This window comes from Asterias amurensis, chromosome 2 (genome assembly GCF_032118995.1).
Source record: "Asterias amurensis chromosome 2, ASM3211899v1".
Lineage (NCBI taxonomy): Eukaryota > Metazoa > Echinodermata > Asteroidea > Forcipulatida > Asteriidae > Asterias > Asterias amurensis.
This window is the reverse complement of record NC_092649.1, coordinates 5,122,394-5,147,007: the sequence shown is the minus strand read 5'-3', so window position 1 is coordinate 5,147,007 and position 24,614 is coordinate 5,122,394. Positions and strand designations below refer to the sequence as shown.

General features: G+C 39.4%; 1 protein-coding gene across 1 annotated transcript; it reads left to right on the top strand.

Annotated features, from left to right (window-relative positions):
- The first annotated feature begins 202 nt into the window (after positions 1-202).
- Positions 203-24,614, top strand: LOC139951320 (ATP-binding cassette sub-family C member 9-like). Its single transcript, XM_071950156.1, has 28 exons — positions 203-824; positions 1,542-1,697; positions 2,278-2,412; positions 2,667-2,829; positions 3,429-3,469; positions 3,775-4,032; positions 6,909-7,070; positions 7,569-7,647; positions 8,150-8,255; positions 8,901-8,999; positions 9,981-10,146; positions 10,362-10,499; positions 10,860-11,073; positions 11,491-11,699; positions 12,372-12,538; positions 13,150-13,219; positions 13,700-13,857; positions 13,991-14,083; positions 14,990-15,092; positions 16,946-17,059; positions 17,604-17,715; positions 19,430-19,557; positions 19,686-19,764; positions 20,148-20,256; positions 20,506-20,609; positions 21,226-21,359; positions 21,967-22,029; positions 22,267-24,614. The coding sequence occupies exons 1-28, from the start codon at positions 702-704 to the stop codon at positions 22,402-22,404; spliced, it is 3,621 nt and encodes a 1,206-aa protein (XP_071806257.1). The 5' UTR covers positions 203-701; the 3' UTR covers positions 22,405-24,614.

Here is a 24,614-nt window from a genome sequence, read left to right as displayed (position 1 = left end):
GTCGAGTTGGTCTTTGAAAAGCGTTTGTTACCATTTGTTACAAAATGCATATGGTTAGAAAGATGTTGTTAAAGTTGAATACAATGATCCACACAATGTGCCGAGAAATTGCGTGGTTTTCCCTTTACTTTGGGAACTAATAACACGGTCGGAGATTGAAGTTTGAATCATTGTGAGTGTTTTTTTCACGCTGTCCTGGAGTAAAACCCCTCAAAAAGAGTGAAATATAACCTCCATAATAACTCAACTATATAATACTTGAAGATTTTTTACTTAATTAGATTTTTTACTTAGAATTAATACCAGTGCCAGTATTTCCTGAGATTTCTCCCGCTCCCAAATTTTACCATGTAAGAAGAAGAAAAAAAACAAGTTCCCATTAATCGATCTGTCCTCTCTTTGACGAGTGTATCTGGAAATAGCCATGTATAATATTAACAGAAACAACTCTGGTATTAACCTTTGAAATTGCGCATGGACTTTCTCCAAAAACGTGACTCCCTAGTTCTGTGATAACTTCACTGTGGTTGGTTTATGACCTAGGATGAATTCCACCACTCACTGAAAAACCGTGTGATCCACCAATAAAAAATCGCAATTATTACTCTAATCTCGTCAATTCACCTTGTAACCCTCTCGTTTTTGTTTTTCAAAATTTCTTTTTGAAGGTTAGCCCACACTTCGTCAGCGTAACCGAGGTCATGACCAACGGGTTCGTGCTTGTAGTCGTGTCCTTCTTTGCAGGAATGTTCAATTTCATTGCTGCCCATACTTCGCTTTATTACTCATCATATTATGGGATGTGTCTACGGTCAACCATACAGGTATGCTTTTTTAAAGTTATTTTAAAGAAAAGAACATTTATTGGAACCTGTCTTTGCGTACAGCTGACCAACCCCTATTGGACCTGATCTTCTGGAATCCTTCTGGCGGTCATCAAAATCGCGGCTGGAGGAAAATGTGCTACCCAGACATGCATCACCAAAGACACGAATCCAATCTAAACGAGACCGAACAACTCATAAGGGGTAAAGCAACCTGACACCATTTCGTCAACGCCGCTGCAAGGACGAAGGATCACGAGGATGGGCATCTGCATGCTATCTGGACAAAAAACTTCAAGACAAGCTTGAACGAACTCGACAACAAGTGATCTTCGCTGAAGTGCATTTACAGTGTGATGAATTAAAAAGAAAATTGACTTTACATACAATTGTTACCAGTCTTTGTAAACCGATCCCCAATCAACAATTGTAAACACCCTTTTCCGGTGCTTTTCAAAAAGATTTTCATAAAGCACCTCTGACGTCATAACTCATTATCTTTTGGTAGGAGCTCCGTTTTTTGTATTAAAACGTAAATTTCACATAATTATAATGTCATAATTATAATGTCAGAGGTCACAAGTATAATCCGGTCCCTTTACAATCATGTTATGAAAATAAAAACTGCCCAAATGAAGGACCCAAATAAATAAAGTTATGGAGTTAAACACAACAGAACTCACTCACAGATTTTTAATTCTTGTTCATGTCCAATAGTCGATGGTATACGAGAAATCTCTGAGCTTGTCCACGTTTGCTACGACTGGAGGCGACATGACCGTGGGTCAGATCACCAATCACATGTCGACGGACCCAATGAACCTGCTCTACATGTTCCAGTATTTTCATTTTCTATGGACTGTTCCTTTCTTGGTGAGCGACAAAATAAAACAAAAAGACCCTGTCATGACTCTCCAATGGCAAAACAGCCAAAAGGCCGAGTCACACTGCAGCGATAACGAAAACGATTACGATCACGACGCAAAGAGGGCGCCTTCTATTGGTTGAATGAGCGTGTGCGTATTCTGCGTGGAGCAATTCAACCAATAGAAAGCCTCCTCCTTGCGTCGTGATCGTGATCGTTTGCTTTTTTGCTGCAGTGTGTCTCGGCCTTAATTCGAAAATTTACATTTTGGAAAAAAAAAACGAGTTTTTTTTTGCCATTAAACATACCAACAAGAGGCTTAGACACAAAATATTATATTCACATCCATATAGAGCGATGTATTTGGAAAATTGAAATTGTGTACAAAAAAATACCAAAAATGTTTCAAGCTTGGCTCTTAGCAAGTTAAGGGCCATGCCATTGTAGGCTACGATAGTGATACGCAAAACGACCGTGCAATCTCACCTGAGGACGCTCTCCATGTTTTAATACTGTTATGTTTAGTATATCAATGTTCGATGTGGCATTTTCATATTTGCATCTATTAACATGTTATTTTGTTTCTAGATTGCCCTTGATCTGTATCTTCTATACTTGCAACTTGGTACTGCAGCTCTGCTTGGTTCAGTGGTTTACATTCTTGTCATTCCAGTTCAGTTATGGGTTGCTAACTTCATGGCCAAACACCAGAAGAGTGCCTTGGTAAATATTAACAACACTTCTATGAAAATGTTAGTATTTTTACCACATCTAGCGACTTGAACTATTCTATCAACTCAACTGCTACAATTGGGTTATGGGTCCAAAAAGTGTAGAGCCTATGATAATTGAAGTTGGGACTACACACCTACACTAATCAGTTTCAACTGAGGACGAAAGCTGTTTGACTATAAGGCAGCCACTTCGTGCAAGATGACATATACATTTCACAATGTCCATCGTTTCTCTCCATTCAGCATTTAGCAGACGAAAGACTCAAACATTCCAACGAGATCTTGCAAGGTATCAAGCTGCTGAAATCTTACGGATGGGAGCAACTCTACGTGCAAGTCGTGGAGAAGATAAGACTCCAAGAGTTGAATCATATACTGAGGATGAACGTCGGTTATGGATTTATAGGTATTATTTTCCTGCTGATGTTGTTGCTCATTGTGGTGGTAATGATTATGCTGATGTTGTTGCTCTGTTGTTGTTGTCGTTGTTGTTGTTGTTGTTGTTATTGTTGTCGTCATTGCTGTTGTTGTTATTGCTACTGCAGTTTATGGTGGTGGTGGTGATTATGCTGCTTATGTCATTGTCGTGGACGTCGTTGTCGTTGTCGATGTTGTTGCTGTTGTTGTTTGTTTTTGTTGTTGCTGTTGTTGTTTTTGTTGTTGCTGCTGTTGTAGTTGTTGTTTTTGTCGCTGTTGCTGTCGCTGTCGCCGTTCGCTGTCGCCGGTTGCTGCATGTCGCCGGTCGCTGCATGTCGCCGGTCGCTGCATGTCGCCGGTCGCTGCATGTCGCCGGTCGCTGTCGCCGGTCGCTGTCGCCGGTCGCTGTCGCTGGTCGCTGTCGCCGGTCGCTGTCGCCGGTCGCTGTCGCCGGTCGCTGTCGCTGGCGCTTTGTTGTCGTTGTCGCTGTCATTATTCTTTTTGTTGTCGTTGTTGTTGACGTTGTTGTTGTGTTGTTTAACTTTCAAGATTAACATTTTCATTTAATATTGTTCTCACACTTTACAGGGTTTATCGTGTCGGCCGCCCCACTAACTGTGACACTCTTGGTTAGTACAAATCATACAAATTTATAAATGTTTATACAATTCAGTATATTTTCATGGTGTAAAAATTATTGTCATCAAAAATAGGAAAACATAAAGAAAGTGTGCAAACCATTCAGGCATTAAGGCTTAAAAGAACTTTGAACTACATCGCGACGAACGAAACAATGTTGATTTGGTGTTTTGGTTGTTTCAAAGCACGTATAGGCCTACAATTGCAATCTTAACAAAAAATAGTAGAATTTATAATAACCATAACCCAAAAGCCTCATTAACACTTGTTTGTGTCCTTTTGTTTTCTGCTGCAGACATTTGGGACTTACCCCGCCCTCAGCGGTGAAGATCTCACACCCGATAAGTCTTTCTCGGCCATGGCGTTGTTCAACCTAATGACTGGTCCCCTCTTCATGTTACCAATGATAACCACGCACCTCGTTAATGGTATAATCAGCACTGCACGACTGCAGCGATTCTTTATGGCGCAGGAGGTTGAAATGCAAAGCGCGGGAAACGATTGGCGGGAAAGAGATTATAAGAACACCGACCACGGCATGGATAATGATTACGTGAGTAGATTCATTTCAGCATCACAAAATGTTTCTAATTCAAAACTCTTGATACCACACACACGTCCCTAGACATGCGTGAGCCCGTTGGTTGCATCATGGAGGAAGGAAGAGAAGGAAACGACACCTCGTAATCACCCGCATACCTTATACAGACAATGGGCGACCTGGCATAAGTAAGTTTGCGCGTGCGCACTTGGTTCTTCACTCAACTATGGTGTCGTATGTCGTATGGATATAATACAGAAACTAGACAGCGAAGCTGCCATGGCGAGCTGCCGATCGCCAGATAGAACCAATGACTGACAGAAAAACCAATTATTTGATCAACTGATGGTCACAGAGGTGGAGACATTGACAAGTATGAAGTTAAGATCATTTAAGGTTTTCATCTTTTCATATTATCTACATGTAAGCAGCAGTTTTAAATCTGTACATCATTGCAATAAAGAGTGATGACCATTTAAAGGGACACGTTGCCTTTTCCAGAAGAATAGTTTCAATTCAGTACATCGTTGCAATAAGAATTTATGACCATTTAAGATTTTCAGTGTTTCAGCTAATTCAACTGGAACCATTGATGCACTCTTTGAATTTCATCTTTTCCTATGTATCTATACGACAGACGGACGGACGGACAAAATCGGTATTACATAGGCTCGCATACTGCTAAAGCAGCTCGCCAAAAAACTCAACTTTTTTTAGACCTGATAAAAATTGTGTACACTTGTGCTCACCAAATCGAAAAACACAATTGGATACCAACCACCCTCGTGTGCTAATACCGAAATGTTAAACCACCGCTAGTGACCGGAAAGTCACAAAAAATGTAAACATATGCCATGATGTTTCCGTGAAACACCACAAACGGTAAATGAAAACGTGTATATTTACAATTCTTGTCTCCAATGATTCAACTTTACACGAAGGCAACGGTACAGAGCGGCGGCACCGCACGTTCTGTACAAAGAGATCTTATCCTGCTCGTTAATCGGCCGTCCAGCTGGAGGTCTCCTATCTTTTTACACTGGCCAGACAGGGGCATTGTCAGAGTATTCTTTTGTTACTCTGCAGTTTTGCGGGTCGTTCGAGCTCCTTCTCTTCCTTCCTCCATGGTTGCATCGGCAAAACAATCGTGTGTCAGGCAAAATTCATCCAGGCCCGACGGGGCTGAGGGTAGCCTTGCTCAAGGCAGTCGAATTATTCACTCCGAAAAAAATAAGCCGCTGTATAAAAACCCACCCGTATTCACTGTGCGTAAAACCCACCCGTATTCACTGTGCGTAACATCGCACGACACGATGCCCCCGTACACTATCCGCATGCGGAGGCCGTCAGGCCGACAGCCTTGTAGGATCTGTGTTGAAGCCACTGACCTCATTACTATAATAAGCGAAGAGTTCCCACGGTCAGCTCATTACCATAATGCCCGCGAAAGATGAGACATGTCTACATCATCACACACCACCACCACGGACGCTCAGCGAGCATGATAGGCGTGTGTGATTGGACGTCAAAATGAATAATTCATTTGCCTCACATCCTGTGTTGTCTGGTAGGTCTGACGAACGATATACATATTCATGAGCTGCATACTAGCATATCCTAGAGCCCCCCCCCCCCAATTTCGTCCACTATTGGAATTTTTTCAATACAACACATTAAAACGGGAAGATACAGACCCGACAAGGCTGTCGGCCTGACGGCCTCCGCATGCGGTTAGTGGTGTACGAGTGCGATGACTTGTGTGAACAGTATTCGTACGATGTGAAAGTGTGTATACGGGTGGGTCATTCGGTGTGATCGCACACACCATGCACAGGGTATACGGCGGGTGGGTTTACAGCTGCGTCTTTTCGGAGCGAATAATGCGACTGCCTTGAGCAAGGCTAGGCTGAGGGTATCTCATACTTCAACACTATTTGTCTGGACATTTAAATCCCGGTCACACAGGCCCCGATAACGAGAACGAAAACGAGAACGATAAAAATGCACGCCCTCGCTTAGTTGGCGTATATTCTGCATAGAGCTATTCAACCAATCGAGGGCGTGCATTTTTATTGTACTCGTTTTCGATCCCGTTATCGGGGCATGTATGACCGGGCCTAGACTCGGCCTTTAGCGTTCAAAAAAAGACTCTGCTATGGTCAAACACTCAGTCCCTTACAACATTTTGGTGCAGTACTTTATTCCTGTACAGAAGTTTCCCCAACCTTACAACAAATCCTCCAAAGAATTCTTGAGATTCCAAGCACACAATAAAGGCACAATTGGCGGAACACCTGCTGCCCCATATCGAGAAAAAAATGTATAAACTCCCCCCTCTATTTCTAAACCTCTCCCTCCTTTGTTTGGTCTGACGACCAGAATGATGAGTCTTTGTCCTTTTTAGTTGGATTCATTCCATGCATATCTTCTTGCTAACCCACCCCATGTCAAAGTACGCCCGTGTTTCGTATTCACCCAGTTTTGCCACCGGGCAATCTTGATGGTCTAAGTTGGTATGACACTGCTCTGGAGTAGCAAGGGTCGTGGGTTCGAATCCCACCCGAGTGATTTTTTGTCACAGAACTCGGGTAAGTATACTGACTATACAGTGCTAACACACATCGATGTATATGGGTAAATACCAAAAATAGTATTCTGTATCCCCGATGCAAATTTAACATCTATTAAATCAGCCAGTTTTGTTTCTGTTGTGAAGGAATTTAGGTGTTTGAAACGTAAGACAACCATACAATACTATAAAATCGACTCAATGTGCATTAGGTGAAAATAAACACACAATCGATTGTCAACTAACCAGGAATGAACTGTCTAACTCGCAAGGTTGATTGTTTGATCACAGCTAAAGCTTCTCTATTGTCATTTCAAAGGTTGGTCGTCACAACAAGAACGGCTACGATGACAACCACATAGATGAAGTGAATGAAACGTCGAGTATATTACCAAAGGTGGTGGTATCAAAGCGTTCCATTAAGTATGGGGTTACTCACACAACCAAACTCAGTCATGTGCCTCGATCAGTTGCCATTAAGGTAATCATTGTAAATTCTATCAGTTTGCCTTTCCTGTTTTTTTTTCAGCAACCACGATCGCAGTATTTACATACTGTCCTTTCTAGATTCAAAAGCTCCAGATTTCTAACCAAGGTACAACGATCTTGAACTTTAAAAAACTTTTAAAGTTCAACAATATTTTATTTATAGCTGGAATGTTAGCCATATTTGATGATTGCAAAATGATGCATTTCTTAAACTGAAATACAGTCTCAAGACAAAACTGGCTTGTTGTTTCTGTTTAAAAACAATTTTCGAGAATTGTGCTGTCACAAAATAGCGTTGTTATATAGTTTCTTTCTCAATTTAATGTTTGTAAACTATACATTGTTGGCTTTAAGCTGCTTTATTGCTGTAATTTTAACAAATCATAAACAACTGTCGTTTAACTATACCAACATTTGGACATCCTCCAACGACTGCTCTATGTATTAATGATTTAGTTAAATAACATCTCCTGCTGGTTTGTACCTCCAGATTACTGATGGCAACTTCACCTGGGACAAGAATAGCAAGAGGCCAATCCTTTCAAACATCAACGTTGACATACCGGCAGGTAAAAGTAGTAAATACTACAGCTGTTCTTCTTCCGGGGGAGGAAGACTAACACTAACGAAAACGAGGCTGCCGGTATGGCAGGAGATTTTGTCCCCCGGAGATCCTGTGTTCCCCCCCCTCTCTCTCTGTAACAAGCTTCTTCTGATAGCGCCCTCTTTTGAATCATTCTCCTCCAGCCTAGGTTAAATTCCCACGTAGGACAGAATCTCCCGGGACAGGTTTTCATAGAACACGGGATACGGTTGACTGGTCCAATCATGGTCCAATGGAGTACAGTTTACGGGATACGGTATACTGGTCCAATGGAGGTGTTGATTACAAGGGGTGTATTGACTTGTTGGCCCTCCACACACATTGCGCGTCTAACATGTTCACCATTTTGAGAGTTAATTCATTTGTGTACATTTTGAAATTCCAAAATGGCGCACGGGAAAAATATTTGTTTATAACAATTCTAACAAAAAAACATGTGTCTCTAGTTTAGTAAGATTTTTCCCCAGGTGAGCTGACCATAATTGTTGGAGCCGTTGGAAGCGGCAAGTCGTCCCTGGTGTCCGCTATGCAGGGCGAGATGACCACATTGTCCGGCAGTGTGCAGTTTAGTAGGTAAGTGGCAACTTTCAACAAGGCCGAGTCCGAATTGACGGTATTTTAATATAGCTTCGACCGACCAGGCGAGTTGCCGAATCTCTCGACTTGGCACGATTTAGGCTTCGTGTCTGGGTTTTTGTAGACTAATTATGCTCACAAAGATGTCAACTTAAAGGCAGTGGACACTATTGGTATTTACTCAAAATAATTATTAGCATAAAACTTTACTTGGTAATGAGTAATAGGGAGAGGTTGATGGTATAAAACATTGTGAGAAACGGCTCCTCTGAAGTGACATAGTTTTCGAGAAAGAAGTATTTTTCCACGAATTTGATTTCGAGACCTCAAGCTTAGAATTTGAGGTCTCGAAATCAACCATCTAAAAGCACACAACTTCGTGTGACTAGGGTGTTTTTTATTTCATTATTATCTCGCAACATCGACGACCGATTGAGCTCAAATTTTCACAGGTTTGTGATACACCAAGTGAGAAGACTGGTCTTTGACAATTACCAATAGTGTCCACTGTCTTTAATAAGCATTTTTCGTTTATTAAATGGCAACAAATTGTTGTATTATTTTATATGTCTAGTTAGAATTGCTCACTAGTACCATGGAGGTAGACGCTCACTTGTTGTAAATAATGTATTGTTTTTGCAGGACCAAGGGATCCATCGCATACGCAGCGCAGAAAGCATGGCTGATCAACGCAACATTACAAGACAATGTCCTGTTCGGTGAAAGTTTGGACACAAAACAGTAAGAAACTGTCTTATTCTTATGTGAGATGAGGGCGTGACAATTACGAAAACACCACCTCGCCAATTCTGGTCAGTTGGTCCTCCGAGGCTACTCCGCACTCTCTCCAGTACAGCCTGTATTGTGTTCGTCACCTGGCACCCGCGGTATAGGCTGTTGCACTATATAATGTAAGGATCATGGGTGCGAATCCCACCTAGGAGAGCATGTGTAGGTTTTTGTCCCCTCAGGGTCAGAAAGCACTCTTATACTTGCAACGATGTACACAAGCAAGACTTGTGTTGGTTGTATGCCAGTATACTGAATATAAAATTGTCTCGATATATTGTTTAAAGGCACTGAACACTATTGGTAATTACTCAAAATAAATGTTAGCATAAACTCTTACTTGGTTACAAGCAATGGAGAGCTGCAGACTGATAGGATAAAACATTGTGAGAAACGGCACCCTCCGATCGGAGGTAACGTCGTTTTCGAGAAAGAAGTAATTTTCCACTAAAATATTTGAATTTGATTTGAGGTCCCGAAATCAAGCATCTGAAAACACAAAACTTCCTGTTATGGGTGTGTTTTTCCCCATTGTTATCTCAAAACTCCGACGAATACAATTGTTTACAGGTTTGTTATTTTGTGAGTAATGTTGAGATACGCCAAGTTTAGGAGACTGGTCAGTGACGATTACCAAAGGTGACCAGGGTGGATTTCACAAAGAGTTAAGGATATAGTCTTATCTTGAGTTAGGACAAGTTACTCGTCCTAACTTGGGACTAGCCATACGTTTTTCATATCTCCTAAGACTAGTCCTAAGTAAGGACTAGTCCTAACTCTCTTTGTGAAATCGACCCCATGCAGTGCCTTTAAATCTGACCTGCTCAATGCTCAAGTGGCTTTTGATGATCGATAAAAAAAATAAGTCACAACCAAGCAATAATGTGTAAAAGAAATGTAAAGAATGGTATCCCGATGCCCTCTCTATTTCAGATACAAGAAGACCATTGATGTGTGTGCCATGAAACCAGACATTGATATCCTACCAGGAGGAGACCAGACTGAGATTGGAGAGAAGGGGATTAACCTGAGCGGTGGACAGAAGCAGAGGATTAGCGTGGCTAGGACCGTCTACTCCGGCAGAGATATCGTCATCTTGGTGGGTCAGAGTTAGCTTGATGAATATCTTGAGACACAACAAAACAAACAACAAATCTTGACTAAGAGTCGTTCAGGAAAGTTCAAAGGTTTAAAAACTGTCATTCAAAGTTAATGTCACCAAAACCAACTAATTTGAAAAAAAATCTAACTTCATAAAAATGACGATTATTATTGCCTGCTGTTAGTTATACCATCTTTCGTCTGATGTAATAGGATGATCCACTGTCTGCCTTAGACGTCCATGTTGGATCACATGTCTTCCAGAAAGCTATCGTGGGCAGTTTGTTACGTAATAAGCAAACTGTCGTCTTGGTAACGCATCAATTACAATACCTTCACCATGCTCAGAAGGTAAGATTCTATCGTAGGTACCTCCACCTAAATTTGTATAATGAGGGAACGCTCCGTTAAAGAAAGTGGCTTAAAAAAAAGACACATCCTTTTCGTCTGACAACTAACACCTGTTATTTTAATGTAATTGCTTTTCCAAACGGTGGACTTAATTGGATCATGCACAAGCCAGCAGTGCTGCTGAATGCCCCATACAAATGCTCATCCATTAAGTTTAATAACCCAAGTTATTCAATGTAAACACACTCCACCACTGAAAAGGATGTTACTTTCCAAGTTTTGTTGTGGCCAAGCTCGGAGATTGTGCATGTGAAAACACAAAATGTATTTATCCAGTAAAGACTGTATCGTTGATTCCAGATCATCGTGATGAAGGAGGGACGTATAACTCACCAAGGAACCCTTCAAGACATTGTGGATGAGACTCCAGATCTTTATAACGAGTATCAACAAGCTGTCAAGACGGCGACTGAATCCGAAACGGAGTTGGAAGAAACCCTCCGGGGACTGTCTGAAGACGAGCGGGAAACGGTGTTTCGGAAACAGATCTCGAGAGAACTGTCGAGAGAATCAGGTGAGAACGGTATTTGATACGCTTATGCCCAAACCAGGCACTTCATGACAACAAATCAAAAGGGTGATATTTGCTCATTATATGAATAAGAACCCGCACACACTTAAATCATTATCTGTCAACTTCTAGCATGACATCACATAACATTGATATCAAGGTTAATGTTTCAGTAAATCTTCTTTTTTAAAGTCAAATCACGGTGAAACATTATGTGGTAGGCCCCTTCTATTTTATTTAGGTTTCTAAGTAAAAATATGCTATACTTTGGCTCAAATTCAAGGCGGAAATTACTGTGGTTTTCTGTGTAAGTCCAGACTTCCGCGTCAAGTGTCACCACAATAAATTTGGACCCAGTGGAACCATACTTTTCTATCAATTCATTGAATTCCAAGATTTCTTTTTGCTTCTTTATTTTAGTGTCTATTCCGAAAGGAGCAACACTGATTGAGCAAGAGGAGGTGGAAAAAGGTTCCGTGTCTGTCAACGTGTATCTCTTCTACTTTCATGCCATGACTTGGTTCATGTCAATTTCGTCAATATTCGGCTACATTGCACATGGCGCCTTCACGGCTGGCACCAATTTCTGGCTGTCGTCTTGGTCCGAGGCAGGCATCTCTGCAGACAATGTAATTTTGCAGAGTAGTCAGTATAGAATGACCGATAAAGTGCGCCACCAATAGTTTGCAACGGAGAGGTGATGTTGTAACAGAGTGTACAGTGTGTCATAGAACAAGCCAACGATGTCACTGGAACATCTTACAAGAACACGTTTTTAATCTTAGTTCTTTTAAATTGTTCATAGGCCTCAATGGGCTTCTTGGATCTTTTAATGCGATCTTTCGAAGAGCCTTCTTACCACTTTAAAGGCAGTGGACACTATTGGTAACTACTCAGAATAGTTATTAGTATAAAACCTTACTTGGTAAAGAGTAATGGAGAGCTGTTGATAGTATACAACAGAAACAATTTTCCACGAATTTGATTTCGAGACCTCAGAATCAGATTTTGAGATCTCGAAATCAAGCATCTGAAAGCACACAACTTTGTGTACTATCAACAGCTTTTCATTGCTCGTTACCAAGTAAGTTTTTATGCTAACAATTATTTTGAGTAAAATAAAAATACCAATAGCGTCCGGTGTCTTTAACTACGGACACAAAGTGGAGTATCGGAGGTGTTTACCGTAGAGATGCTTATAATGCTTATTGATGACACTTGGTGAATTGTAAACCCATCATAAAGCAAAGATTCAAACTCAACCCGTAACTATTTATGTTGTCTATTTTGCCGGATACCAGTCTACGAAGGAACCACTATCCTACTACATAGCAGGCTACGCTGGTCTCTCTCTTGCGGGTGTGATGTCTATATTAGTGGGTTGCGTGTCCATTGCAGTCGGTGCGTACATTGCGTCCAAGAAACTGCACATAACCATGCTTCAAAACGTAACACGTTGCTCTATGAGGTAAAAAAAAAGTAATATTAGAGGACAATTATCAAACTCCATTTTGTTGCTACACAATTGGAGACTTTGAACCGCTTGGTGGCAGCGCTACCAGATTTCTTACTCTCGCTTACGAAGTTCTGAGCACGAGCACATGTGTTAAGTCTGCTGCTACCTAGTGTCATCAAAGGTTTCCCGTTCACGTCGATACTTATTAACCGGTATTTATTTTGGATATAAACACCATTCTCTTACACACACCGGTAAAGCTACACTATTAGTAAGAACCTGTATTTCTTTCGAATGTAGACACTGACCTATGGTAACTCATTTCGATATTTATTTTAATCTTTTGTCCGTTCCCAATCACCAAGCTTTCTTGTTTTTTTATTTATTGGCTTTCAATATCTAAACTTGTTCGTTAACTTTTCAACTTCCGCTGCTCTTTCTATAACGCATTGTACTTACCTGTGTAATATTTAAACGTTTTTCTGATTTAACTTTAATTTCTATAAACTAATAAAAACCCTTTCTTAAGATTTAGAAAATAATATTCTTTTTAATGCATTCAATAAAGATATGCTTTTGTACCCTTTACTCACCTATTAGTTCTTTTGAAAATTCTTTGGCAGATTTTTTGACACTACACCGTTAGGACGCATTCTCAGCCGCTTATCAAGTGATACAAACATCATGGACATGGTAAGAACACAGGTTCTAAAATTGTGTTTTAGAATATTTTGTATTTGATTGATGTGCCACAAAGTCAGTAGTTTTATACAAAATGGGCTGAAATCTCTTCAAGAGTTAAAAGATTATTGAATGTTCTGATTATTGTGTAGGGTCCGACCAAAGGGCCATTGCAAGTCCCACTATAAACCAACTTTATCAACTAATGTTCATTAAGAGCACAACATACAACAACCTCAGTACACTGTTGAAGAAAGAAAACTGTAATTAGAAAAAGTACGTTTCAGGAAAAATTAATGCTTAACGTGGAAAAGGAAAAGGAAGAAAGTTTTCACAAAATAGGAATGATTTATCATGACAATTTTGGGACAGATGTACAGCGTGGAAGGTAGATTACCACCACTTCGGAAATTATCATGCACGCGGAGAACTGTTGAGGAGTGCATGAAATATTCAAGAGAGATTTTGTATTTTTCGTCTCTTTATTTCTAGAAACTTTTTCAAAGCATGGATACCACGATTTTCTTCACCGTTGGGTATTTCAGTGGCGTTGTGGTGAACTGTATTGTCTTGCCAATCTTCATTCTCTTCGCTGTTCCAATGCTGGTGTGTGGGGTTGTCCTGGCCAAGTTCTACGTCACATCGTCTAGGTAGGTTGAAGATCCCCCACCCCCCCCCCCCCCAAAAAAAAAAAAAAAAAAAAAAACTTAAAGTAACGTGTGCTTTGATACGCCCAAGTAGGCGCTATTAAGATCTGTGTATTTTTTCTTATTTTCCCATCAGGTCTCTGCAGCGTCTAGACAGCGTAACCAAGTCTCCAATATTCGCCCACTTCTCGGAAACTCTGAGTGGTCTACCAACAATACGGGCTTACAGGTAAATGTTCCAGCATATCTACATATTTACTTTCCTTTTTTGTTCCCCACCAATTTTCAATGTGAATGTTTCCTTACATGTAACTACTTTTCTTTCAAAAATACAAATTTTACTGCAGTTTTAAGGGCTTCCAAAGTTAGGCCTATATGACAGTCGGTCCCGATCAACTGATCAGAAGAAATCTGAAGGCTTATAACACATATTTAAGGTTTCATGTCATAGGCTACGATTTCTGCTGAAAGGGAATCTCAACATCAACGGATTTTGGAGGAAATACTAATCAATGCACAACCAAACAATATGCGAGATAACAAAATCGCACACCATAAGTCCACACATTTTATGTTCTGCATCCAAGTAGAGACATAGATTACTTACATTTTCTGTGTCTCTACAAACCAACCAAACAATGTGTACACAAAATCCCATGTTGAGCACACCGGTCTTTAGAATTCCCCTGTAATAACTCATAATTAATTTAACTTGTTTAATTTATAATTTACTATCTCCTGTACCAGCCAGCCTGTTCATGGGCGCATCAGTATTAAAAAAAGAAAAAGAAAAAAAAAACTTGCAAAGAAAAATTTTAAGCAAAAGTACAGAGTAAAAATGAGCAAAAAAGAAATCGAAGCCTTAATAAAAAAAAAAGGTGCATGGACACTGCGATTACCATAATTTGTTTGTTTTGTACTCGCAATCCATAAAGGTAGTAAAATTGAAATCATGTTTACTGTACTGTTTTAAAAAAGGTGTCAATAAACTATCATATAATTTTCTTGTATTTATTTTTTTGGGGCGGACTTGTTCTGTATGTAAAATGAACTATGGTCTTTGTATATTGCAAATCCCATTCTATGTATTTCTATATCTTTATAATTGCATGATAATATTTATTCATAATTGTAGAGACCAGGGTCGGTTCTACCACGCCCTTATGAAGAAATTAAACGTAAACAACATGACGTTCCTGTACCTTCAATCAACACATCGATGGAATGGTCTTCGACTAGTAAGGCAAAACTTCATAAATTGCTGATAATCTTTGAATATTAAAGCATTATTGGGTTTACACAAGGTAGTGATGAAAGACCTCTCTTGAAATATTATTCCATGAAATGTTCTACTTTTTGAGAAAACAGTAAAACAATATCAATTCTCGACATCGAGAATTACGGATTTATTTTAAACACATGTCATGACACGGCGAAACGTGCGGAAACAATGAGTGTGTTTTCCCGTTATTTTCTCTTGACTCCGATTGACCGATTGAGCCTAAACTTTCACAGGTTTGTTATTTTATATATAAGTTGTGTCCAATGGCTTTAAGAGACAATCGATGCATATCCAGTAGTTTGATGCAATGACTCTGTTTTATGATTGGTCGGATCCGAAGCTTATGAATATTGAGTGTGTATTTATCCCTAATGCTTGGGTGCCAATTTTAAAGAGCTGCTTAAAGCAGAAGTATATTGCTATATGGGCTAGTAAGTAATTTTGAATGGTATATTGAGGCACTGTGTTCATTGTACTGCTTTTAAAGGAAAACGTTGCCTTGGATCGGTCGAGTTGGTCTTTGAAAAGCGTTTGTAACCGTTTTGTATAAAATGCATATGATTAGAAAGATGTTGTAAAAGTAGAATACAATGATCCACACAAACATGCCTCGAAATTGCACGGTTTTCCTTTTACCTCGTCGACTAACACGGTCAAAAATTTGACTCCCATAAATGGCCGACCGTATTAGGTTGCACAGTAAAAGGACAACCACGCAATTTCGAGGCAAACTTGTGTGGATCATACGCATTTTTATGAAAAAAAAGGGTCTATGAAAGCGTTTGTAACCAACTCGTCCGATCCAAGGCAACGTGTTCCTTTAAAGTGAGATAATTTTCTTCATACGTCGGGTTTTATTTATGCGTGTTGTGAGCAGGTGTCATATATATTCATTAGGTTATGCTCTCCTTCGCTTTAATTTGGCGAGTGTCTTTTAGAGAAAGGCTTATGAATAATTTAGTTCTTGTTGGTTCACATTTACATCAGTTTTTATGTCTATCTGGGTGGTGTTTCATAAAGAACATAATACAATTAATCTTAACTATCAATCTTAAGTCTGAATCAATCTTAGTCTACAATTAATTGCAAAATTCTGTTTCATAAAATCAATCTTAGCGTAAAACCGATCAAGCGTAAGTTCAAACGAGATTGATATTAATTGTATCTAGTGTGGGCATGTGCCCTTCCAAAACAAAAACACAAATGATTTAGAAGATGTTTATAATTGTTTGCCCCAATCATATTGATAATATGGATGCATCCAGCGCGTGTAAATCTGTACTTTTTGTACATTTCTATATCATCATAGTGATCCAGAGGGTTCTTCCTGTCTCTAAATATTCTCTCCCTACGCAATGCACGACGATTCTCAAATAAAAGTAACTGGAGAGCCATGTTTGAACCAGTGAGTAACTATACCCTAACTAACTCAGCTGTGACATAAACTTGGAATTTGTCTCTTTTTGTTTTCCCGCCAAAATCAGACTTAAGATTGATTGTTTTGCTCAAACAATTGATTTGGATCAAGTGTAGAACTAAGATTGATTCAGAGTAAAATTAAGTTTGATATTGATTGTAACTTTCTTTATGAAACAGAGATAAGATTAATTGTAAATTTGTGGAATTTAAGATTGATTGTTTAGAGTTAAGATTGATTATTCTGAGATAAGATTAATTGTAAAGCTTTATGAAACACCACCCCGGTCGCTTATTGGGCAATACTAAGTCTATTTAAATTTTACGAACAATAATTATTATATGGTTTGTTTTTCTGAGACTATTATTTTCATATTTGTGTTGTCTTTCTAGGAGATGATTGGAACGATTGGTATGCTGGTCGCAGGAATAGGAACAATCGTTAGTTCCATAAACGGTTCCATTGAACCAAGCAAAGTCGGTCTAGCCATTACGTACATAATATCGGTAAATCTTTTTAGAAAATTTTACGGTTTAACAGTTGAATGGGCTTATAGTTGGATTAGTTTTTTGGGGTACCCAACTTGAAAAAAAAAAATAAAAAAATACGCGCTAATAGGTTCCAAAATAACAAGTTTCAAACCATTGTGTAACTGTTATAAGGCAGTGGACACTACTGGTAATTACTCAAAATAATTACTAGCATAAAACCTTACTTGGTAACCAGTAATTTGGAGAGGTTGATAGTATAAAACAGTGTGAGAAACGGCTCCCTCTAAAGTGACGTAGTTTTTGCGACAGAAGCAATTTTTCACGATTTTGATTTCGAGACTTCATAAATAGATGTTGAGGTCGGTTGAACTTACAGACTAGCTAATTACATTTAGAAAACCGCATGAGCTTACGTAGCAACAACTTCTTCGTTAGATGCAATGAATGATGAAGTGGTTTTTGCTACGAAAGCTCAAGCAGTTTTTATGTTATTATTTAGTCTGTATAAGTGCTACCAGTACCTCCCTTGCCTTGTTATGTAATCATCATTTCATTACAGATCGGCACTTTTATGAATTTCGCCATCCGTTATGCCGCCGAAACTGAAATGCTTATGAATGCAATTGAGCGCATCAAGGAGTACATTGGAGTACCGAATGAAACATACGCAGGTAAAAAATGACATAATTACTCTAGTCAAAATAAAACATTCATGTTATGCAAGTCGCCTGACACACAAGGCCTGAAGGGCTACAATTTTTTTCAGAGGCCGTTGCCCCCTACTCCTAGGCTGAAACAGGGTCACCCCTTTCACAGTCCATACGAATGTAGGCTTGGGTATCATCAATTCGAAGCCTGGCCGGTAGAGCAGAAAGCACTTCCTCCCCAATTTTATGTAGCAAGTCTCACGACCGGGATCCGAACCCATACCCTGCTGATCAAACACCAGTGCTTGAATCCGGTTCTCTTAACCGCTCGGCCATGACACTATTGGTGGAGAGCGCGTCACGTGGGGTAGTTTAAACCTTTGATAATGACCCAAATCTGTATAACCGGTCGTGAGCGGATACTCCGCGCTAGTCTTGATGAAAGACGTTTCTTGTTACGGGTGATGCAGGCGCTGTCGGTGAGTTGGCCGCGTTGTGTGTGAAATGAAAACCAGAACGTGTTGCACCAAGACTATACGCGTATGCGCACGAACGGAACCGGAATTAACTGTCGAAAATAGGCATGCAACACACGAACGTTGTACATACCATGGAGGTACAAACATACATAACTCAAGCACGTTGAAAACGGATAAGTTTGACAGAGTTTCTTACTTTATTACGCCTTTTAACCAACAAGGTATTTATGAATGGGAATAAAAGGGTAGCTACTGCTTCTTTCACGGCCGTTTTAAACCCTACATGGTCGAATTGCCGTGTGATAAAGGCCCTCGCCTTCGGCTTTCATCACACGACAACTCGACCATGCCTGTTTTAAACGGCCGTGAAAGAACTAGTCGCGACCCTTTTATTCCCTTATTTAAAGACATTAGTACTGATGACGTCACTGTTTTTAACCACTTTGCATAATGGAAACCCATAGCCCAGCTGTCGGAAATGCAGTACCACACAAACTGCGACGACATTTGGAGTACAGTGGTAATGAACGAGTCAGAAATCTAGGAAAATAATCAGTTAATATATTGAGTATCATGGCCGAGCGGGTAAGAACACCAGACTCATACTCTGGTGTTTCTGGTCAGCAGAGTGTGGGTTTGGTTCCCAGTATCCTTTACCATAATTGGTTTGATCTACGGATGGGAAATAAAGCCGTAGGTCTCATGTATTGGGACTTGTAGCAGAACCCATACATATTGTTGAAGAGTAGGGGGTTTACCCCAGTGTTTCTGGTTCAAATAGCAAGCAGCCTTGAGCAAGTTCGAATGTGCGCAATGGTTCACTAAATGTTGACCATTTGCACTCGAACCCAGGCTGGTCGATCATACTGTGGTCGACCATTGGAATCAGCCTCGAGCCCATGGTTTCTTCACTGGTCCCAACGGCATGTTCCATTCTAACATGTGTAAAGCGCAGAGGGAAACCAGTGACACTGTAGCGAAAAGGCGGAAGATTTACTAGACTTCCAAATGAGTCGTTCGAGTGAGTGCGTCACTGCGCATGTACGTTGCTGGTCAGTAGTCAACCACTCGAACTTGCTGTTTGTGTACAGGTTTCCTCAGGCGTACGAGCTACAGTGATTAAGTTCACATTTTAAAGGCGTCCTTGGTTTTATCACCAGAAATACAAGTATAGTAATAAACATTGAAGACATAATAATAGGAATTGCAAGATGGGGTTGAATATAAGTTTAACCTTCTGTTTAATATCTTTTTGACAGGTACGGAGCCCTCTGTCGACTGGCCGAAGCACGGTGCAATCACAATGCAAGGAATCTCAGTTCGATACGCAGCAGAGCTTGAACCAGTCCTCAAAAATATATCACTCAAATTCCGCTCTGGAGAAAAGGTGCATCTTCAAAACTTCTTCTATTCCTTGCCCAATGTTTGCAGTTATGTTTGAACTACTTTGCCATTCTTGATTTGATTTGATTTGGTTGATTGTGTTTTTTTTTTTCTTTTTAAATTTGTGTTTAGGTTGGGATCTGTGGTCGCACGGGAAGTGGAAAGTCGTCACTTACATTAGCACTTTTCAGAATTATTGACACTTACAAAGGTAAATGTGATGTGTACGAAACATCACCCATTCTGTTTGACCCTGTCTACAAAAATGGGCTCGAGGTTGACTTGGTATCGGTCCGGTTGTGTTGGGTTGTTTTGGGTTGAATGGGTTCGTCAAAGTTGGATTGAGGTGTGTAGGGATAGGTTCATCATTTTGATTACGTTCGGTGGGAAAACCCAGTTTGGGTTGATGTGTGTGTGTGGAGTTAGGATGGGTGGGTGTGATTTGGGCAGGACTGGGATGGGTTGGTTTAGGTTGCGTTGTTTTGTTTATTTGGGTTTGTTCTGGGATGATATAGGGTCGACTGTGAGACTGTGAGACTGAGTGACTAAAAAAAGAATAAGCTGACTAGGTGAGCCTTTCTCATCTCATCCCAGGTCGTATTCTCATTGATGACGTGGACATCAACCAAGTTCCTTTAAGCACTCTAAGACAACGCATAGCAATCATCCCGCAAGATCCCATCTTATTCAACGGCACAATCAGGTAATATAGTTCTAGAAAGAATCAGCATTTTAAAAATATTAACCACTTTTTCTGAAAGTTGTTTAATTATTTATATAGATCTGTATTTGTTCAACATATTATTTTCACCATGTTTAGTAAACTTGGAATTTTTAAAACACTTTCTTTGCTTCTAACAAATCGTTCAAATCGTTTATTCTTGTGAACGTCCAGAATGAAGAAAAGTATAAATATAATTTAACATTATTTGTTCCCTCTTCTTAACTCAAGATACAATCTTGATCCTGAAAACAGGAGATCAGAAAGTGATCTCTGGAACAGTTTGGAGATCTCCCAGCTCAAGGAAACCGTGAAGAGGATGCCAGAGGGACTAGGTGAGAAAGTCTATGAATCTGTTTTGGTTCCTGCCACTGATGGTTGTGGCTATAGCTAGGTACAGCTGAGACCAAGATCAGCAAAGAGCCAGTAGAGGAAGACGATCCAACTTTTTTTTTACAGTTTTCTTTTTATTTTTATTTTTTTACAAAAAGCCATTGCAAAATTATTGTTCAGGCCCAGCAAAAGCAAGAATTGCATTTGGAGTAAATGCGATACTTTACCTTGTGGGTCTGCCCGGACCCTGGCACAGTGTCAAAGTGTGTGCATAACATTGGTGTGATGGAAAAAAACATTAATGTTCTCAGATATGCGCATATTCTTACATGTTACAAAAACTGGTCATGTTGGAAAAACTTCCCTTCAAAAAAAGTTTGCAAAAAAAAAAAAAAAAAAGCTCTACTAATTTTTGAAACTTGATTTTTTAAAACAATGAAATCATGTAGGCCCCAAGGCAACTTTAGAGTGGGTATATCATATTCATACCAGTTACACAATGTTGCTTTTTAAATGAATTTTTTTTTAAGACTTGATATGTTAGAATTTCAATCATAGTCTGTCGAACCACCGTCGAACAAGCAAACCAGAACCAACCTTCTTGTTGACGCATTTCAGATTCGGAGGTATCTGAGGGTGGGGAGAATTTCAGCGTCGGTCAGCGGCAGCTCTTCTGTTTGGCTCGTGCTTTCTTGAGACGTTCTCGGATCCTCATCATGGATGAGGCTACAGCATCCATAGATATTGAGACGGTGAGAAGGGGGTGTAAACGATGTTAATTTTGTGTAATACTAAGGCCTTTGGCGAACCGATTATAAAGGCTTATCAAGTACAAAATTTGGTTTTGGTTTTAGTCTACTCTTAAAAATAAGTTTGCAATAATTTATATGGCCCATGGAATAAATGAAGTGATTTGGGGTCCAACCCGGGGATGAAGTTTAGAATTTGATTTAAACCCTACACCGATGTGTATTAAGTACTTCATTACTAAATACATTCCCGGTTAATGTGGCAGGCACTGGGTGAGATTTGAACCCACGACCTTTGCATTGCAAGATACAAATGTCTTACCATTATAGACCACCGAGCGCTAGAAACAGGTCGAATCCTCAGCAGCGGGTACCGCAACGATTTTTATTTAATTAAATACAAACATACGGGTTTAATAATCATCGAAGGAGTTTGGGTGGTTTCGTTTGAAAGTGCTCACTTATTATAATAAAGTGCATGCTAATGTTGAATTTTCCAGAGAAAAGTGTCTATGAAATGCTGTCAAAGTTGCCAAAGTTGAGGAGAATGTTATGGCATCCTTACACCCTACGAAAATTATACTTACATTTGCATCTTGTTTGTTTACAGGATAAGATTCTTCAAGAAGTTGTGGCAACTGTTTTCGCCGATTGCACAGTTCTGACCATAGCGGTAAGTGAATAAATTACACAGTTTTCCGATTCACTTGGGCATGGTATAGTTTTTGTGATTGTCAAATTTCAGTATCCTCACTTAGGTGTATTCCAACATGAACATAAGAACGAAAAACTGTGAAAAACTTCGGTCACCAAAACTGCAAGAAAATGATAAAATACAAAAACACCCTTGTTAGATATGCTTCGTAAATATATAATTATTTACAAATTTGTATTTCTGTTTTTGTACTAGCATCGAGTGGCGACCATTTTGGATTCTGACACCATCTTGACGCTGAGTGACGGGAAGGTAGTTGAGTATGATACGCCAGAAAACCTCCTCGAGAATCCAAACAGTATATTTGCTTCACTTGTCAACTCCAACCAATAACTCAAATCTCTATTAGAATAAGTCAACTATTTGGTAGAGCTTAACGATATAACTATATAACTTTGATTGACGATAATTTTCCCGCTTCTTTCTGGATCATTCCCTTAATCCCTTTCCCATCTCTTTTTCTATAAATGGATATATGTATTTGTTTGTACTTGTTTTATGCGTCTGAAGAAGGTCCGGTTTGGATCGAAAGCTAAGGCCATCTACCCTACTCATTATATATATAGGCCTATATGTTTGGGCCCCTCTTTTGTTTTTACAATAATCCATATAAAGGTCTATAAAAGGGCGATTTTCCAGATGTCCAACTGATATTTTTTGGACCAAAAGATTTTAAGTGCCGCTTTTTCAACAAAAAAGTAAAGCAACTAAATAACTAGATATCGAAAAAACGAGTATTTGTTATGATTCTATTTCAAACAAAATGATTGCATGTATAGCCAAAGTCGATGTAACATAAAATCAACCCCAGTGGTAAAGCAACGGCACCAGTGATGGCACCAGTGATGGCACCAGACCTTTTAACAAATAGGAGGAGCAAGAGGGACATTTCCGGGGGAAACTTTAGTTTTTAACACATTTTGTTTGTAAATGAAAGAATAAAGTTTTATCATGTGGCCGTGTCGAGCAAGTCATAGATGAGACCATTGTACGAACAAAGTTTGATGGTTTGTTTAATGCACCAAAGAAATGTATTATTGAAGGACAAGCAAAGAAAACATTGTGGAAACGGAAATGCTGAAGAGGTCAAAAAGCTTACTATAGTGTCAGTTTCAAAGCTATACTGTGGCGAGTGCGAAACAATAAAGACAAGCTTTGAGCATTTTCTGATGCGTCATGTACAGTTCTTTCTACTAGGGGTGGGTTTGGAAAAAGTAGGACAGAAACTAATGGAATAGGGACGGGAAATGTCGAAGGTTCCTTATGTTTTGAAGAAAAATGCTTGTGGCTAGAAAGGGGAGGGGATAAGTCGATGCACTGACAAACGACGAGCCTTGCTGCATGATGGAAAACAAAACCAATGGTCAATACAAAAAATACAAAAAACATGTTGGGGGATTGGGAGGAGATACTACAAAAAGAGTATGAGAAAAAGGCGACTTTGTGCCAATTAATTGGCACTGTTCTGCACAATTAATCTTTAAAATTGCCGAAATGTGTTTTGGGGAGTGCGGGAAATTTGAACTTATTTCCGGTGTTTCTTGTGACTTTGGTGTGGTCTTTGATAATAAACCTTCCTATGTGACTGTTTGGGTGTTGTTTTTATGGGAGACATTGGTGTCAGTCTTTGGACAAATCAGTAAGCGATGGTTATATATTGGACCTTTTCTTCATAGTCCACATTGAAGTTAACTTAAAAACACTAAAACTTCAGACTGTATTTAGGTTTTTATGAAGCTTATTTTATTTAATAGTAAGGATAACATTTAGGTTTTTTTTAATGCGTAAATAAATGCAACATTGTGATTGCAATGATTTAGGGATACACATTTAATGTTGGCTATAGGTAAACGCTGAGATGGGAATGAGGTGCATGAGGTGGGGGGATTAATGCCCTTTGCCCGCACCCTCTGAGGAACATTTGTCTCAGGAATTGTTTACGTTGTTTAAATTTTGTACTGGTTTATTTTGTTCATATTCTAATTGTTTGTCGTTCTATTTTCGAGTGGCTCATATTCTATTATCTGATTTGTTATGTTACCGCCATCAGTTTGAGTGATTTCAATATAATTTCATAATTGCAAATATGTTCCCATTTACACTGTCGGCATTGCAGACCAATAATTGGTTTTGTTGTGGTCAAGGATTTACAATATATAAACATAAACATCAAGATAACGTCAATATTAAATAAAAGTTTTGTAATAATTCTGCTTCAAATAACTGAGTTTATTTCAGTTGATGCGACATCCAAGCAATTCCAGTCGTAGACAAGCTCTTCCAACATGCATCACAGTCTCAATACGCAATACGGTAGCCACGATGCTCTGATCAAACATGTGTCGTAGATTCAATATTAACACCGAACACCTGCAAGTAATACGTCGTAAGTAAAAGAAAAAAGTTCAGATGACTTCAGATAAGCGGTCAACATTGTAAAAGCCATGTTGTAAACAGTAATGTTGTGCATTTTTTTGATGTAACTTAACAATGCAAAACGATCGCTCCTGTAACAACAACAAAAATTTGGATTAATAAATAAA